General features: G+C 48.4%; 9 protein-coding genes across 9 annotated transcripts; 3 read left to right on the plus strand and 6 right to left on the minus strand.

Annotated features, from left to right (window-relative positions):
• Positions 1-804: 804 nt before the first annotated feature.
• On the minus strand, positions 805-1,768 carry ONS95_004047 (uncharacterized protein; the record flags this gene model as incomplete). Its single annotated transcript, XM_058497390.1, has 2 exons — positions 805-1,019; positions 1,072-1,768. The coding sequence occupies 2 exons, from the start codon at positions 1,766-1,768 to the stop codon at positions 805-807; spliced, it is 912 nt and encodes a 303-aa protein (XP_058353333.1).
• Positions 1,769-2,528: 760 nt separating this feature from the next.
• Positions 2,529-3,753, minus strand: ONS95_004048 (uncharacterized protein; the record flags this gene model as incomplete). Its single annotated transcript, XM_058497391.1, has 5 exons — positions 2,529-3,011; positions 3,064-3,168; positions 3,221-3,400; positions 3,461-3,639; positions 3,690-3,753. 5 exons carry the CDS (start codon positions 3,751-3,753, stop codon positions 2,529-2,531), a joined length of 1,011 nt encoding a protein of 336 aa, XP_058353334.1.
• A 370-nt stretch (positions 3,754-4,123) lies between these two features.
• Positions 4,124-4,373, plus strand: ONS95_004049 (uncharacterized protein; the record flags this gene model as incomplete). The annotated part of the gene is made up of 2 exons (XM_058497392.1): positions 4,124-4,130; positions 4,180-4,373. 2 exons carry the CDS (start codon positions 4,124-4,126, stop codon positions 4,371-4,373), a joined length of 201 nt encoding a protein of 66 aa, XP_058353335.1.
• A 218-nt stretch (positions 4,374-4,591) lies between these two features.
• ONS95_004050 (uncharacterized protein) lies at positions 4,592-6,467 on the minus strand. Its single transcript, XM_058497393.1, has one exon. The coding sequence runs from the start codon at positions 5,429-5,431 to the stop codon at positions 5,003-5,005; it is 429 nt and encodes a 142-aa protein (XP_058353336.1). The 5' UTR covers positions 5,432-6,467; the 3' UTR covers positions 4,592-5,002.
• A 183-nt stretch (positions 6,468-6,650) lies between these two features.
• Positions 6,651-7,229, minus strand: ONS95_004051 (uncharacterized protein; the record flags this gene model as incomplete). Its single annotated transcript, XM_058497394.1, has 1 exon — positions 6,651-7,229. The coding sequence occupies one exon, from the start codon at positions 7,227-7,229 to the stop codon at positions 6,651-6,653; it is 579 nt and encodes a 192-aa protein (XP_058353337.1).
• Positions 7,230-7,923: 694 nt separating this feature from the next.
• ONS95_004052 (uncharacterized protein) lies at positions 7,924-8,536 on the minus strand (the record flags this gene model as incomplete). Its single annotated transcript, XM_058497395.1, has 3 exons — positions 7,924-8,023; positions 8,124-8,395; positions 8,456-8,536. The coding sequence occupies 3 exons, from the start codon at positions 8,534-8,536 to the stop codon at positions 7,924-7,926; spliced, it is 453 nt and encodes a 150-aa protein (XP_058353338.1).
• A 250-nt stretch (positions 8,537-8,786) lies between these two features.
• NTG2 (DNA N-glycosylase and apurinic/apyrimidinic (AP) lyase) lies at positions 8,787-11,111 on the plus strand. Its single transcript, XM_058497396.1, has 2 exons — positions 8,787-8,942; positions 9,007-11,111. The coding sequence occupies exon 2, from the start codon at positions 9,618-9,620 to the stop codon at positions 10,836-10,838; it is 1,221 nt and encodes a 406-aa protein (XP_058353339.1). The 5' UTR covers positions 8,787-8,942; positions 9,007-9,617; the 3' UTR covers positions 10,839-11,111.
• Positions 11,112-11,547: 436 nt separating this feature from the next.
• ONS95_004054 (uncharacterized protein) lies at positions 11,548-12,150 on the plus strand. The gene is made up of 2 exons (XM_058497397.1): positions 11,548-11,644; positions 11,730-12,150. Exons 1-2 carry the CDS (start codon positions 11,620-11,622, stop codon positions 11,939-11,941), a joined length of 237 nt encoding a protein of 78 aa, XP_058353340.1. The 5' UTR covers positions 11,548-11,619; the 3' UTR covers positions 11,942-12,150.
• Positions 12,151-14,621: 2,471 nt separating this feature from the next.
• Positions 14,622-16,893, minus strand: ONS95_004055 (uncharacterized protein; the record flags this gene model as incomplete). Its single annotated transcript, XM_058497398.1, has 7 exons — positions 14,622-14,821; positions 14,875-15,020; positions 15,148-15,811; positions 15,915-16,128; positions 16,248-16,313; positions 16,414-16,669; positions 16,718-16,893. 7 exons carry the CDS (start codon positions 16,891-16,893, stop codon positions 14,622-14,624), a joined length of 1,722 nt encoding a protein of 573 aa, XP_058353341.1.
• Between the last annotated feature and the right edge of the window lie 881 nt (positions 16,894-17,774).

Genomic DNA, 17,774 nt, shown 5'->3' on the forward strand with positions numbered 1-17,774 from the left:
CATCTGCTTAGAGCTGGATGTGGGAGATTGAAAAGCGTCCAGTGTGATGTTGATGAACGTGGAAAGCTTCTCCCGATTTTTGAGTTGCGAGATCGCGTTTGCACCACGAATTTGGCGAAGATCACGTGTTTGTATTCGGGGATACAAATGGCACATCCGGGGACCAAGCTGCTAGTTGCTCCGAATCATGTAGGCTCTTTTTTGGGTGCCGATATGAGACGTTGACTAAGACATCGGATTTCGAGAGACTATTTCGTCGGACCGATGACTGACATGGCGAATTCGGCGCCCTATTGTTCGGTCGAGATTGATTCAGAAAACATTTGATTGGGTAATTAGTCGAGTCAAAACAAATGAGCTTCGAGACTTGAAGTTTCTGCTGTAATATGCAGAGGACTTAAAGCAAGCGGGAGAAATGTGCAATCAGGTGAGGGCTGTTGAATCTCCTGCCGTGAAAGCCTTCGCTTACGAAGTCAGTATTGAAATCGCACCAAGACTTTGAGACATTCAAGACACCATTTCAGATTTCATATAATCACCATGAGAATATGTCATATAATTATTCTCATGTCTCTTTGTATCATGTCGCAATTGATGTGCCCTCTTCCATCCTTGACTCGCCAGCCTCTGATGAGCAGCACTTACTTCTCTTACCTGCCTCTTCTCATCAGATTTCCCGAGACGGCAATAATTTTGCCACTTGATTCGACTCAACATTCGATTCATAATACAAGTTCTCGTGCTCCACCATCTGTGACCCAAAGGATGGCCAGTTTTTTGAGGTCTGGACAACTCCCCTTGGCGCTATGGTTGCGTCTCTTCTGGGATTTTCACCACAGTTTGCGTAGTGTTGCCCGCAGAGACACCTTTAGAGTGACCACTACCTTGTGAGACAGCGAGTTTTCGAGGTAAAACCATAGACCAAGTTGTGAGAATCGTAGCCGTGTCTCCATCCTCCTCCCTACTTCTCCCAACGTTGCCCCACTTACCCACCCCACGGATTCGATCCAATGACCCCCCTATAACCCTCAGCATATTCTTCACACGATATTACACGTTCAGACTCCTCACCTGCACCTCGCTCTCTGTCAACTGTCTGTCTCTCTTTTTCTCCTTCTCCCGGCTCTGTGCAAGAAATCTGCGTCAAAGTCCTAGCCGGAGGTCGATATTCAATAGATCCAGATACCGCTTGGAAATTTCCTACGCGTGAGCTTCTCACTGGTGTTGTTTCCATCTCCCGCCGAGAAGTTGTAGTCTGGGATAGACTCTGAACTGGCGATTGAATTCCAGGAAGTGTATGACCTTGAGCTTGCAATTCCCTCTCTCGTTCTGCCCATTTCAGGGCGGCTTGTGCATAAGCTTCCTCCTTGTCTCTTTCTCGCTGGGCCTTCTCTTTTTCCTTCTCCATAGTCACATCGACAACAGCCTTCAAACTCTGCTTCTTGACCTCATCATTCCTTGCGCCACCTGTTCTGTACCCCATGCCGCCAACGAATTTTTTCCATCCGCTCCTTTTCTCTTTGAGCTCTGCACCAGTGAGAGAGCTATCGCCAATCATGTGATTCTCGCGCAATCGGAATCCTTGTGCGTTGATCCTCTCTTCTCGGCCATCCAAAACTTGAAGCCTGGCTCCTGTTTCTAAGTATCTATCTCTATCCTCATCCCTATCCCTCCAGGCGACAGGCTCAGAAGCAGTCCCATATCCAGGACCGCCTCCTTGACCAACACCCTTACTCGCCAAAACTGTAGCCTGCTTCCACCCGGCCATCGTCAAGTCTGTAACCTCACTCTCTGTTCTGGTGTTCATCTCCAGAGCCGTGTTCAACCCCAGCCTCGATCTCAACCTCGAGCTCGAACTCTCAACATGAGCTCCCGGCTTCTTGATCTCTCTAGCATCCACACCTCTGCACCTCGGGCACAAAGAGAAATATGTATCTCGAGTCTTAGTCTTCTCGCAGGATAGACGGGGTTTGGAGAGGTACGCAGAGCAGTGGGATGTGGTAGATAGGCTGTGGCTACAGCGGCTGTAGCGGGCGTGTGATTTGGTACACATGTGATTATGTGTCTCTCTTCGTGATTACGGCTCCTCGGTCAAATTTGGGTCAACAAAGGTTTCTAGGGTTGAGAGGTCGAGCTGGTTGGTTTGGTGCTTTGATACTGGAGATTTTGTATCGTCGAACCTGCTAGATACAATGCTCAATCGTTGAAGTGGTTTGCCGGAAGGTGAATAAGTGCGTGTAAATCAACTGACTACGGCTAGAGGGCCGAGGGATACTACGTTACCTTGACCATGTATCATGCCGCAGTGAATAGGGAAGTGACCTCTGGAAGCTTTCTTGATTCATTCCAATGGTGTATCCTAACGTCGTCCCCCTGCAGGAACCTATTCCAGTATCGGTATCGTATTCATAAGTCATTACAATCGTATCTTTATGGTCCTTCATCAACGCCGCAATATGCCCACATCATGTCTCATCTAGTGTGCTGAACCCCAGTCAATACACAAGATGTGAATGCTGGCCATTCACTCACTCCATTCTTTCATGAAGTTGTCCTGGTCCACCACCAATCAGAATATCCTGCTTCACTCTTCCCTTACTCATCCTCGTGCCATACTTGTACCTAACCAACAGCTGAAAGAACGGCACCATGAACTTGATGATGACAAAAGTGCTCCAACCCCTAAGTGAAATGCTGACTTTTTCTCCATTGTAATCGTGGCAGAGTTCCAAGTAACGTTTTGGGTCATCGGTAATCACACCATCAACCTGCTTGCTAATAGACCATTTCATCGAGTTGTCGTCGTTGACTGTCCAGAGGAAGAGAGCACGTTCGGCTTTCTTGACGTCTGTCATGAACTTGTTGCCGCCAGGTCCGACCATCATCTTTTGGAACATGTTGAAGGATATTCCAGGAATCTCGAGGAATTGACGCGCGTAAGGTATGTTCCAGCCGATATGTGTTATTGGGAAGCCAGGAAGAAGCTTGTTGCAGATCGGGAGATATTTAGCCTTGAACTCGGTTATTCATCACTCTGAGGAGATTTGTGATACAGAGCCTTACGCTCCAACAGCCCAAGATAACCCTCTCTGACCACCTCCTGGAGGGTTTGACTGACTTGATAGTACTAGCCATCCTGCTAAGCAAATCATCAGGATCATCGTCAAGCTTCCCCTATGTTAGTGTTTCATCCCCAAAGGCTCGGTCTCTACCCGCCTACCTTGATATCCAGCAATATCCAAATATCCTCTAATCCAGGTTTAGTCAAGTACTCTAACAAATCAACCAGTCTCGGCATCGGCTGATGAGGCTTTTTCAACGTTCTAAGAGACTCGAGGTAAGACCAATCACAGTTGGCGATCTTCTCGTCCAGACCAAAACATCGCTTCAGCGTGGCATCCTGGCAAGTCTCAGCTACACGACAACAAGAGTATCTCTCGGGAGTGGAGTGGCTTCTTACGTGTGAAAGTACCACCACCCCGTCTTTTGAAAGGTGAACGTCCGTTTCAATAGCATGCGCGCCAACCTCTACCGCACCCTTGAATGCGCCCATGGAGTTTTCTGGATACTTGGCTTTGTAACCTCGATGGGCAATTGCTTGGGGTCTTTTCCCGGCAGATGTCTGGATGGCGGAAGTGACTTTGAGGGTCAGTAAATACAAGACCTAGAGATGTCGGCATAGTACTCACAGTCCGACGACTCCATCTTCTCAGGTAAGAGAGGATCAGTATCTGGAGCTGTTGGGGCGGCCATTTCGGTATTGAGAGAGTGAGGATAACAGAGATATAGGTACGAAAGCAAAGCCCGGGGCTCGTGTTCTCATGGGGTATGGGGTGAAGGACAAGAATAAGTGGATGTGACTGCGCTAATCTCTCCAAAGTTTCGCCGATACTGAACGTCAGTTCGTCGCAACCATGGTGTGTCTGTGCAAGGGAGGGGGGCCTGTCTGCCGCTCGCCAAGGTCTACAGCACTTGGGCGCGCGCAAATCGATGAATGGGTGACAGAGCCAAGATGGCGGAGGATCAAAAGTTCTATTCCAGGAGTGCGGTGCCCCCGCGTCGCATTCTGTTCTCGAGCTGCGTTCCGTTCTGTTGCGTGATGATTTCCTGTGCCAGGAAAACAATGGAAAGTAGGTAGAAGAGGCAGGATTCTCGCATAGAGAAGGGAGGGAAGCGAAGAGGAAGAGGAAGAGGAAGAGGAAGAGGAAGAGGAAGAGGAAGAGGAAGAGGAAGAGGAAGAGGAAGAGGAAGAGGAAGAGGAAGAGGAAGAGGAAGAGGAAGAGGAAGAGGAAGAGGAAGAGGAAGAGGAAGAGGGAGACGAGACGAAGAGGATGGTGGGATGGGATGGAGGAAAACTCCCTAAGATACCTTAGATACCTAAGGTACCTACCTACCTTACCCGAGCTACCCTACCCTACCCTACCCTACCTCGCCTACCTTAACTTACCTACCCTCTACCCCACCGTGCCACTGCCCACCAAGAAACCCTGCAGGCTGCAGCAGACCCGACGGGACGCGACCAAATAAGCTCGTGGGCTCTAGCCAGGGGAGGGATAGCGCAGTGCTTCCCGCTCTTCCAGGCTTCCCAGGCGAGCCAGGAGCCAGGAGCCAGGAGCCAGGAGCCAGGCTTCCCAAGCCAGCGGGCGTTTATTTGGAAATGGAATGGAATGGAATGGAATGGTTTTGCGGCAGTCACAAAGACCACAACACACAAGACACACAAGACACAAGACAACAAGACACGGAAACGTGGTGATCCGAAAGACATGGCGCCCGCCATGCAAACTTCCGATTCCCGCACCGAGAGGCGCAAGGAATAGGAACAGGAAGAGCAAAAGGAAAAGGAAAAGGAAAAGGAAAAGGCATACATCTCAATCCTCCCATTATTCCACACACGAGTTTGCGACACGGCATTGAAGCTGGTGGACAGGAGCGCCTCACATACTGTACGAAGAGGCACCCTATTTCCAAGACCAAGACGGGCAGACGGGCTAGGCTGCATCTATTGAAGCTTATCATCTTCCCCGTCCATGTTCAGGCAGTTCTTGGCGCCAGTCCACGTTTCCGATATACACCATGTCTGCAGCTGCTGGGACGAGATGTTGATGTTGATGTTGATGTTGATGTTGATGTTGATGTTGATGTTGATGTTGATGTTGATGTTGATGTTGATGTTGATGTTGATGTTGATGTTGATGTTGATGTTGATGTTGATGTTGATGTTGATGTTGATGTTGATGTTGATGTTGATGTTGATGTTGATGTTGATCTTGATCTTGATCTTGATGGGCAGAATTCCATCGTGACAGGCGATCATGCAAACACGCTCGCTCTTCATGGAACATGCGCGATAGGTATGCGTTGCATCTGGAACGCGGAGCTCCACTCCTCCCCGGGATCTCGCTGATCGTCGCCAGGGTTGCTGTCTCATCCACGATAAGGTAAAGTCCAGATGCTACAGAGTAGAGTACAGCACAGCCCAAAATATCTTCGGAACACCAACAGCCAGGTGCAGAAGTTGTCTCTTGAGCACCTGGATTTTACATCACGTTTGTTGTTGCACGAAAGCATCAATATCTGGCGTGGTGTGCTTACCAACGAGCTGTCCCTTCTTACCCTGGTTCATAAAATGCGGTACTCGAAGTTTCACGTATTTACCAGATCACCATCTGCTAGGCATGTCTGGTATCACCATGGTCAAAGCTGGGCAACGTCTTTCGACGATAATAGATGCTTTGCATCTGGCGCCAGCCCCACATGTCCTGTCACAGCAGCTTAGAGGCAGATGCATGTGATGGGAACGCCATACATCCTGCACCAGCTGTCGTAAAGCTTTCGATCAAGCAGCTCCTTGTGGCTCTTGAGTCTTCACGCAATGGCAAATGCATCTTTTTTTGTTTCGCAGATCAATCAGTGGAGAGTTCATTCCCCCTGCCACATTCGATCAAAAGTGCTCACGGAGACAGTCCGAGGCCGTTTGATGTTCGTTCATAGCCGTCTGAACCTTTTCTGCATCGTCTTATTTTGCTGCATCTGCGAAAATATATCGATCTAAGCATATCTCTTACCGAGTTTGTCCGCTTGGAACTGCCAAAGGAGAGATAAAGAAATTCCACGTGCTTGTGAAACCGTCTCGAAGTCTTTGCACAGTTCTGAGGATCAAGGAGAAGTTACTCAAAACAGCGTCATGGTCTGATTTCTCCCGCACGCTTGATAATACGTTCCTTATTTAGATATTACAACTGTTTAAGTTTGCAGATTTTCGGCGAGTCTTTCATTTTGGAATAGACTCGGAGGCTGGTGCCATATGCCATAGTCACCTTTCCGTTTCAAGCGTCTAGCATCTCTGTAGGACATTGCCACTTGACCGTAATAGTGCCATTTATCTGATCATTTCAAATTCCGCTTCGCACACAATTAGCGCTCTCAAGATAATGAGATGACATTTAAGAAGATGTATTTTGGTGACATGTATCAAGGGTAGAGTAGGTATCTTTGATATGTTAAGGAGAATGTCTATTGCCCCTACTTTCTTGACTCATCTGAGAATTGCGACACACCAGCCAACATATCCTTCTCTCATAAAGCCATAGCCGCACATTGAACTCCGATGCTCAGTCGAAGCGACTGCCCAAGCTCCTTGGGCCTGCTCATTCTGGATGTTGATTCTCAATACTCGACACGGGTCTACCAGCAAGCTCCGACATGCCATATGAGCTTGCAATCCGATTTGCAACGGCTTCGCCAGACCAATACGCTCCAGTCACAGTACCAAGCGCAACGATTGGGGCAGTATGTTCACCCGCAAACCAAATACTACAGCCCGGAAGGCCATCTTTGATGATCTCAACGTCCTTGTCTGGCTCTATAACATTAGTTCGTAGGGTAGTGTAGCTACCATTTCCAGCAAGATCATCAGCAATCCAAGTGGTCGCCAAACATTGCACGGGGGTGCAGTCTTCTGAAGACTCGTCAAAATGTGGAAGCAATGAGTAGTACGGCTTGAAGAATTGTATTAGGTATTCGTCTCGTTCTTTTTGCGATGGCATTGTTGTAAGATTGTTCGCGAAGGATATAGATTGGTCCCCATACAAGTAGAACAGGAGAGTAGGGTGGGCACAATCTCCGGGAAGAGTAGCTAGGTCAACAGCCTCCTGATTCCAGTGCTGTGGATTCGTTACTTTGGCATATGTTGGAGCGATCCACTGAGTGAAACCAGTGTGTGGCATATCGTTTGGATGCTCATCGCTGCCTAGCCAAAAGGCTCTTGAGTATGTTACATACACCTGTACCAGCTAATATTCCAGTTTACCAGTTGCGATGATATCGTGTACCCTTTCTAAAGAGCCATATCCGATGGCATCGATTGCCTGGGAGAATCGAGGGCTGAAACATCTTTTTGTTTTTCTGTAGCCAGCCCAGTGGACAGGTGATGACCACCTCATCGAAAACAAGGGAATTGCCATCCTCACCGAACACTAATACCTTCCCCAAGTCAGATTAAACTGATATTACTTTGGTCGATAGATTGAGCTTGGCGTTATGGAGAGCGGCTGTGCGATTGTTTCCAGTATCTTCTGATCAGTTCCTGCACAGAAGAGATTCTCTACTCCATGTCAGTACTGAGCACAATGTCACAGATATCTGATATTGGAGCTCGCGATGAGATTGAAAGTTTCCAGAAGGGAGCAGTGCCATAGTAAGTACGTACCACCATCAATGCATTCCCCTAGCCAAAAGAATTTTAAACTCTGAGTTTGCACTGGGCTTCCAACAAATGCCCCCCACATTTCAGTCATTTCCATCATGATCTTGCGTTCCCTTGACTCTTCCTTTACAGGGATTATTTCGTGAACTTTATCAAGGACGAAATCATGGAGACTTTTTTTTCGGGTTAATGGTGGCTGTGTTTTCTGCAGAATATTAAAATGCCTGCGCGATGATGCCCCACAAGGCTCCATTCAGTTTCTTCCCATCTTCCAAGACTTGCCCATCTGCGTCAAAGACGTTGAACGCCTCGCCCCTGATCACGGATCAGCGTCCATTTCTTATTCCTTAAATGTCCGAATATCATGTAAGGGACTAGAAGTTGCTAGCGCGGGATTATCTCGTGACAAACATACCAATCATGTGTTGGAGTGTTTGTGACTTTTGCGAGATCTGTAACTGGATTGCACTCTGTCCCATGAATCCAATTCACCCCGGGGTCCACCAAATGACCAGAGGAGAGCTTTGTTTGCGTAACACGCCCTCCAATTCTGTCCCGGCCTTCGAGAATAGTGACAGCGAAGCCGTGACGGAGCAAAAGATCTGCGCACCGAAGTCCTGCAACTCCAGCACCAACACCAACAACGCAGACACGGATTGGTACCCTCAACGGGCCTTGCGGCCGGAACTGCCTTGGGTCAGTAAGAAGAAGCAAGTTTTGAAAGTCATGTCTGGGGACACATCGTACAGCCTCAGCTACATTTCGGGAGAGACGCCACAGAAATTTCGTGGCCTCGTTGCTGTTACTTGCCTTCTTATCGAGATCCATGATGAGCATCTGAACAGAACCGTCTGAGGATTTTCGTACGGCAGAGCGACCGGATACAAGATCTTGGTAGATACGGGAGAAGCTCTTATAGGAGAATAACAATGTAAGAGATCTGATGAAAGTCCATCTTTACGGTATGAAACTTGGTAACAGAATGATACGCATGTCGGAGGGAAGTTAGTCGGACATTTTGTCGGAAAATTCAGCTGCAGTAGATTCTAGGCCAGGAAGGATGTTCGGGAAGGGAAGGACTGTACTGTGGATGTGGCTGCAACACCGGGAGAAGAGCAGCGAGCGATCTTCTTTGCACAAACACCATTCCACCCAACACATCTTTCAATACCTTAGCTTTCAAGAGCTGGGGCTCCCCTATTAAAACAAGGTATTAAGTACCGAAATACCTAAGGCAAGCACAAGAAGATCTTCCGAAGCAGCTCATCTTTCGCTTCCGTTCGCTTACTGTAACTAAGGTTACCTACCTACCTATCAGCCTACCTATACCTATTGGCCATGGGAGCTTGGAGCTTCATGCGGAAATAGACGAGGCAGGGAAACATCCACATCCACATCCACATCCACATCCACATCCACATCCACATCCACATCCACATCCACATCCACATCCACACATACAATCTGGGTATCGACCAGTGCCAATGTCCCACATTCCACATTGGAGGGTTTCGCTGTGCCTGTTTGTTAATTGATTGATTGATTGATTGATGAATAGATGAATGGATGGATGGATCCTTTGCAAGTGGATCCTTGATTGCAGGTGCCCAGCTTGGACGTACAGTATGTAAGCGAGTCAAGTCTTGACGTCCTTCATTCTACAGTACGAGTACTACTGCTGGCATGCTGCTGCTGCTGCTGCTGTAAGTACGGCCCGATCCGCTGATCATCCAGGGGTTGCATACAACTGCAGCCAAGCTCAAAAGCGAAACAAATCCCTCTCCGAGTCCCCACCCCCCATCCCATCTGAACCTCCACCTCCACCTCCACCTCCAGATCGGAACGCATTCAATTGCACTGCACTGCACTGCACTGCACTGCACCTGCAGTTGCCCCACCTTCATTCAATATGCGGACATCCAAGATCTCTCAAGAAACCTCAAAACTCCTGAATGCAACATCAGTCTCGCCACGACGAAGCACCAGAAACTCCATCTCGCGATTCGCCCACAGCCTCAATGGCAATGGCCATGTCAAGGATGAGGACTTCGAGGAACCTTTGGACATAGAAGATGTGATCCCTTCGCGAAAGCGCAAGCGTCCTACCCCTCGGACCCCCACGAAGTTGTCACCAAGCAAAATAAGAGTCAAGACCGAGATCGAAGAGACAATCGCATTCTCTCCTGCGAAAGAGCGCAAGGTCCGAAAGCCTGCTCGCAAATTCAAGAATGAGGAGACCGGCGATATTGAGATTCATCCGCCGAACGATTGGGCTGAGGTTTATGCTGTTGTAAAAGAGATGCGGACGTCCGGTGCTGCACAACATGCTGCTGTGGATACGATGGGCTGCGAAAGGTTGGCACAAGAGACTGTGTCGCCGAAAGTGAAGAGATTCCACACCCTTATAGCCTTGATGCTGTCCTCGCAGACGAAAGATACCACGAATTTCCAAGCCATGAATAGACTATACACCGAACTGCCGCCGTACAAGGAGGGGGCGCCAGGTGGGTTGAATCTGGAGAACATTCTGGCCGTTGATCCGAAGCTCTTGAATGAGTTGATCTGGGCGGTTGGATTCCACAACAACAAGACCAAGTACATTAAAGCCACGGCAGATATTTTGAGAGATCAGTACGATGGGGATATACCGGACACGATTGAAGGGTTGATGGCACTTCCTGGCGTGGGACCGAAGATGGGATATCTGTGTTTGAGCGTCGCCTGGGGAAAACATGAGGGGATTGGCGTTGACGTACATGTCCACCGTATTACGAATCTCTGGGGATGGCATAAGACGAAGGGGCCGGAGGAATCAAGGTTGGCATTACAGGCTTGGTTGCCCAAAGAGTTCTGGCATGAGATTAATTGGGTGTTAGTAGGATTGGGACAGACTGTCTGTCTTCCTGTTGGACGAAAGTGTGGTGAGTGTGAGCTGGGGCTGAGGGGCCTTTGTAAGGCTGCTGAGAGGGGCAAGGTTACTATTGGGAGGAAATTGAAGCAGGAGAGCATTAAGGACGAGCTGAAGACAGAGGTTGTTAAGGCTGAGCTGACTGAGGGTGAGGTTGTGGTTAATGCTGATCCTGAGAAGGATGTGAAGATATTGAATCGTGTGGATGGAGAGACTGCATAATTTCGACAGTGGCAAGTGTAAATATGTATATCATCTGGAGTATATAATATCCGTAATATTGATGTGGTGGGAGACATGCTCTTTTTGACTTGCTTGGCTTCGTTCTGCATCGGCTTTAATGAGGACAAGATCCAGATCAACAGCGAAGTACGCACGCGCTCTCTCTGCAATCTTACACAACCTTGTTTATTAAATGCTCACCTTTGATATACTTGTATTTACATACGTCGATCCGCTATTCTTGCATCTATACAGTTATGCGGAAACACTGGCAACTTCATTTTGCAACAAAATAGTTCCTGACTGGGTAAATTGCAGAAGATACGGACATGGGCAGCGAACGGCCTCGGGCGGGCGTGGAGAGCAATGCTAGCTACCTACCTATGTTTGACTGCACAAGGAACAAACATTCTTGGTTTAAGGTCGCGATCATTGTATCAAAACACTTTGGTTCTTCTAAAAGATGAAGATTCAGAATAACCCTTAATGTACTGCTGAAAGACGGGAAAACATCTCTCCTGGGAAACTGTGCGGAGGAGAGCTGTATGCCATAGGACTTGGTGAATGACTGATGCCGTGTTTGCTTTGAAACATGAACCGCAGCAATGCAGCAGCCTAAGCGAGTATCAACTAGGCCCGGCCGCCTCACCAAGCATCCAATATTTTAGCCTGGTGGAGCAGCCTTGATTTTCTGGTGCCATTGCAGCAAATACCTTACACCTACAGGAACACGGGGAAAAGTCACAACGAATTCTTTTCCGGTTCAGAACGACGGAAGCCCATGGATGTTCGGACAGTCCTAATAGGTAGGTGAACGTCATGAGTCAATATTGGGAGAGCTAAAGAGAGAAGAACGAGCTACCATTAACTAATCTAACGAGAATAGCACAGGTCGCATACTAGATTGGAAGCGAGCAAGAGATCCAAAAGAAACCCATCCGTTCACAGGAATGGAACGAACATTGATGCCCTCCCCTCCAACATTGATGATAGGTCAGTCGCGGGCCCCTCTCTGCTCTCCCGGCTTATCTAGTCTTCTCTCTCGTGAAGATCAAGCCCTCTCTGCAATTAACACCAAGGAAATAATTGATACTGGGTTCTGAACCGAGAAAAATGCATGAATTGTACATGTGGTCGTTCGCGAGCTCAGTCCGCTGCTGGTGTAGCTTCGATAATGTGCTCGTACAATCGTCTCAATAGCTGGTGTACTTGCCAGAACTCAGGGCATTAAACGGATTTCTCAAAAATGACTTGGGGTTCCAAGGGTATGTCATAAGCGATATGAGTGGCTTGAAAGGGCACAATCTGCCCTTCAACCCTGCTTAAAATACCCTTTTTCATATCTAAAGCCATATTGGCCCTATGTGATGACTCTCAGATCTCCGGTGACGTGCTGTTCACGCTGGTGTAGACTCAGTACAAGCCGGATTAGACATGAAATATGCCAGGTCCTCTTGGCCTCTTCGTCTCTGATCCATCGTTCTGGGAGTCGAATTGATAGTGGCTGTTAATAATCGCTCTTGCCGGAAGAGCCCCTGGATGACATGGTACGCCGGATTATGCTGCATTACCTACTTCAACCTTGGCCAGGATGTTGACTTCCCTCCCATCGACCCAGAAAGCGCAAATCCAAATATCCTGAGACCAGCCAACTTCTCGATAGCTTTACTTATGGTTCTGCAAATGTCGACGCTCGCGAGGATCATGCACAACTGCAGGTGGTTCGGACCTTGCTGCTGCTGGAACACTTTTGAAGAACTCTAACGACGCCCTTTCACTGAAAGCACTGAAAAATTGTGTTAGTGTTCGGAAATGACGATGGGATCCGACAAACGGATTATAGATTCTCACATTCGCAGGAGACCAGAACCATGAATATGGACATGGCTGTTGGAAAAGATGCAGCGTACGTGCTCTGGTATTTTCCTGTGTTATCCAACGTGCTGAATTCAGAGAAGAATCGGTCGCCTAACATAGGTTGTTACTCCACGATGCTCTCAAGATTCGTATGCAGCGGGATGGAACACTTCTCTAGTACCTTCTCAATAACACTCTCATCTCGAGTGACCCAGAGGTAGCAATCAAAAACAGTACTTCATTGCCACCCGATGTATACCTCATGATCTGGAGAGCTTGGGCTTCTAAGGGTGCAGATCTTACATCTTTTGAAGCTGAAGGTGACAGCACTACCGCCCTGGAGAAGGTATTGTTGAACTCTCGAACAACACCATTGTCGTCACTTACACAGGCCAGGTGTCACGAACACGATGCTTGAGGTAGTAATCCAAACGTCACAGCAATCGTAGCGGCACGTTATCCAGGTCAAAAGAGTTGCAATTCCGTTATTGACATTCTCCACGGCGACATAGATCCAAGCGAAAAGTTTCCATACACAACCCCCATCACTATACCCGGCTATACCTTTGCCGGGATAACCATTTCGACCAAATTGCAACAGACAGAAGATCCAAAGGCTTGGTAGTCGGATTACACCGAAGGACTATTGATCAGCCAGTCAGTCTTGTTTGAGTCCTGATTTGGCCTGTCGTACACGAATTTTTCTATATCAGACAAATTTGTAAGCAGAATAAGCAATGAGATTCTCACTGCGAGTCCACCAGGTGGCTGCTGCACCTGGAAGAAATCTCCCATTGTATGACCTGTTCTTTTCCGAGCGAAAGACACTGTCACCAATACTGGACGGTTACTGGGATACCACTGTTCAGGAATGGATGATTTCTTCAGGTAGCATTGGGGTTCATCTCGACTTCAGCAGCAGAGACATTGTTCTGACCAAGTATCTTCTCTACTCTGTAGGAAGGACTAGATCTGAACGAGACCAGGCCATGTATCTGTTAGTCTGATTCTTGATAAAACATTCTAGAACATTTACAGAACACGAGACGAATTATGGTATTATCTCGTGTTGTGCATGGCAGACAGACTGGCATGGTAATGCTTTGATGTGGAGACCTTCGACGACTTCGTCAACGTCCAAGTGTGTTGGTCAGAATGGGAAAGCTTGCTCAAGGATGGAAACTCAACGACATGAAAACAATGTCCGAGTCGCTCATTCCAAGGATGTCTAGGTAGGTAGAATGCTATACTCGGGATATGAGTTGCTTTGACACCTGCCGAGACCATACCAAGCACCCCAGACAAGCAGCAACCCACGTGCAAAGAATCCCCCTTTCTCCAGATGAGCACTGGACATCGCTGTGGCTGCACTTCTCTTAAGCTCACTCTTGAAACGCTATTGATACGAAATTCTCAAGAGAGCCCCCGTAATTCATTCATTGGGCCGAAGACGTGTGTAGCAGGTCCTTAATCTCTGGAATAGTCGTGTCGTGGACGCTGACTGTTGACTCTGGTCGTAGTTGATCTGCCGGGCTCCAATGGCCCGCTACAAGTCTCCGAGATCATAATGTGAATATGTGTGGAATTTTCACCCCCGTTCAACGTTCGGAGGGATTGTCATATTGGATTATGGCCACGAATTTGAAGCACATTGATGGAGATGTGAGTAGCGGAAAATTCAGATTCTCAATTATCCTTAAGTTTGATGATGACTGACCAATTGCAAATCTTCACAACCAAGTAGCTGAGCTGTGGTGGACATCTGGCACTGTCTATTGAACAGCGCAGGTTCAAAATCTCGCTCGTTCCATTTGAGCAATCTTGAAATGCGAACGACAGTTTGGTTACATGTCACCCTTTCCACCAAGGGGCCGAAACGTCTCAAATGAGCTGCAAGAGAAATGTAAGCACGATAAATCCAACAGTCTAAGCGAGCCAAAACCAGATCTTCTGGAAAATGTTCTTTGGGATCTGCTCTGGCCACTGGCCATCTTCAGCATCCAGGGCTGCCTTGCCAGTCGTAATGTCTGCATCGGCCGACTTGATCCAGGGGCTTCTCTTCCAGATCTTCCAGAATGCATAGAGGAGGAAGAAGATTGGAATACCGATATAAGCGGCAAGGAAGTCTGCGAGTGTATTAGCTCCGCTGCACCTCAGGACTCTGAGTAGGGCAACAAACCTGTTACGTTCCAGTTCTGGTGGTGCTGGCCAACGAAAACATTGAATCCGTTGAAGATGATGATAATGGCAAAGTATAAGAAGGCCGCCCAAGCGGTGTAAGGTTGGAAAGGAGATTTAAAGACAAGAGTATTCCGGTCGACACCTCTATACGCAACGGAGAGAGTCAGTAACTGCATCTTGGGCAATGACAGGGGTAGGATACGTCTCGAGAAAATTTCGGTTTCCTCGAGAGGGTGGACAGGAGAAGAGATTGGGCCTGCGGAGTACGTACTGCGCTTCAAGAGCTTTGTAGAATTGGAGGTATGCAATGCAGATCGAGCACCAAGTGAACAGACTGGCAATCGTCGTCAAGTTCTGGAACCAATTGAATACTACCGTCGGACCTCCATCTTTAACGGACAGGTAAGTGAGTGCGGAGATGGATGCAGTAATGGCAACACAGTAGTATGGTACACCGGCTTTGCTGCAGCGAAGGAGGAAACGGGGGGCTTGTTTGTTCTGTGCAAGAGCGAACAAGTAACGTGATCCAGTGTACAGGAAGGCATTCGCGCTGGATGAAGCCGACGTCAGGATGACAGCGTTGATAATGCTAGGAAGAACTGGGATACCCGCATTTTGGATGCCAATAACCCAGGGGGAGCGAGCTGCACCGGCAAGGTCATCCGCTTGGGCTTTCAATAAATGAGGGTCGTTTGATGCAACGAGAACTCCGATAGCCAGTGAGCCAAGGACATAGAAGAATAAAATACGCCAGAAAACTCGACGCACTGCTTTGGGGATATTTTTTCGGGGATTCTCAGCTTCCCCAGCTGCGACTGCGACCAACTCAACACCGGCGTATGAGAAAGCGGCATTGACTAGCACGGAAAATAGGCCGAGGAATCGGCCTGTTGCTCCTGTTGAGTCGTACTCCTTCATCGCACCAGGATTCTTCCCTGTTTGACACGAATGTCAGCAATTACCATTCCAGGGAAAGTCAACCGGGAATACAAGAACGTTCTTCAGACGATTGAAAGAGGGGCTGCCGAGGATACCTACAATAGCGGAAGCCTAATCTGTCATGCTTCGGTCCGCCGCCTAGGTCAACAATGAACGCCATGATCAGAAGACCGACTATAGTGATGATCTTGACGCTGGCAAAAATAAATTCTGCTTCTCCATATATTTGAACGGCAAATATGTTCAAGCAGATAACGAGGACGATAATAAGGGAGATCCACACAGCGACGCTAATGTGTTCGGCTCCTTTCCACTGCGTGATAGGGGAGTTAGCAATTCCTCTACCATCAATTTTTAAGGAAGGAGATATCACAAGTCTCTCGCAAATCTTGGAACATTGAAAAGAGGAGATAATCACTCCACAATACGTACATATTGGATGACGATAGCTGCCGCCGAGATCTCGGCACAAAGTGTGATCGCTGAGTTGTACCAGTTCTAGCAAGAATTGTGAGCTATGTAACAAGCAATCACCAAATTTCTTTGGCTTTAACGATGCTCTGTAAATTGAATGGTTTGGGGTTAGGTGGTGTCTTACGTTCCATCCGACTGCAAATCCCAAGGCATCGTCGACATATCTGGCGCAGAATTGAGGGATGGAACCAGGAAGAGGGAGCCAAGTGGCCATCTCTCCCAAGCACATCATCATTCCATAAACAGCGACGCCTGTGAAGGAATAGCCAAGAAGGACAGAGAGGGGACCAGCTCGAGTGAAGGCGCTTCCGATACCTAGGAAAAGACCTGTCCCGATGGTACCACCAAGCGCAATGAACTGAATGTGTCGAGACTTCAGTCTGTTCTGATCAGCAATATCCCAGAAGAATCAGACCCCATGGACGTACCCTCGAGTCACATAGCCATATTCCTCAGCTGTTGCGAGGTCACCATAGACGTCGGCAGCTTCCTGGATACGACCAGCCTTAGTCTCAATACCAGTGGCAGGATCAACATAGTTGTTGTGGCCATTGTAGCCTGGCGATTCTGGAGCCTCGTTCACGGCATATGTCTCCTTGTCCATGATGGTACAGTAATGGAATGGTCCAACAAGAGTCGAAATAGCGGAGCAGAGGTGGGGAAGGGAAATGCGTCGCGGGAAGAGGAGAGGCGACGGTCTTATAGGGCCCGAGTGGCAGCCCGGGCTACCTAAGGTAGGTATTTATGTACGGAGGGTAGGTGTGTATGCCCTGGTAACACCTCAAGGATCGTCTCTGAGAAAGACCAGCCTGGGGAGCACCTTCCATGCTGGGGCAGCGAGACCTGCGGAGAAGATTCCGTTCCATTGCATTGTGTTTGTACTCCGGCAGTGATTACCTAGGTAGGCAAGGTAGGCAAGGTAGGCAAGGTAGGCAAGATAGGCAAGGTAGGTAAGGTAAAGGTAAAGGTACCTTAGTGATGGGAGGGGAGGATGGGAAGGGAAGATGGATGCAGGTGCGGGCTGTCAACTATGCCCAGGGCAGATAGTAGGTAGTTACAGCCAACAGGGGCCCACCTCTCATGTTCACCCACACCCACACCCACACCCACACCCACAATCACACCTGCACACATTCTTTGAATCTCCTCGATTCGCTGCTTGCTTCAGATAACTTGCCGTAACTTAGGTGGCAGGGATCCTTTGCACCTGCAGTTTGAGCTCTCGGCCTGTTACGCGTGCGTATTATTTGGTCGCCCTCCCGCACCTCAATATTATACACTTACTTGATCCCCTCGTATCGATGCGCGTCAGGTAGCCAGCCAGAAGCGACGAGCACGTTGATGGATTTGTGCTACAGGGTACTAACATTCGGTCAGCACCAGTTCTATACAAATTACAAGACCTTTAGCCCGCCAGGAACTGTGGTAGGTATGACCGTATGAGATTCATCCTAAACCCTAGCCTTGCGTGCCCTGGCCGGGCTC

This window comes from Cadophora gregata (assembly GCF_030347475.1).
Source record: "Cadophora gregata isolate MNR1 chromosome Unknown scaffold_13, whole genome shotgun sequence".
NCBI lineage: Eukaryota > Fungi > Ascomycota > Leotiomycetes > Helotiales > Ploettnerulaceae > Cadophora > Cadophora gregata.

Bases quoted from the DNA above. Each gene is read 5' to 3' on its own strand.
- ONS95_004050 (XM_058497393.1), bottom strand. From the start codon at position 5,431: ATGAGACAGCAACCCTGGCGACGATCAGCGAGATCCCGGGGAGGAGTG.
- NTG2 (XM_058497396.1), top strand. From the start codon at position 9,618: ATGCGGACATCCAAGATCTCTCAAGAAACCTCAAAACTCCTGAATGCA.
- ONS95_004054 (XM_058497397.1), top strand. From the start codon at position 11,620: ATGGATGTTCGGACAGTCCTAATAG. The intron at 11,645-11,729 runs GTAGGTGAACGT...AGAATAGCACAG, and splicing joins TGTTCGGACAGTCCTAATAG to GTCGCATACTAGATTGGAAG.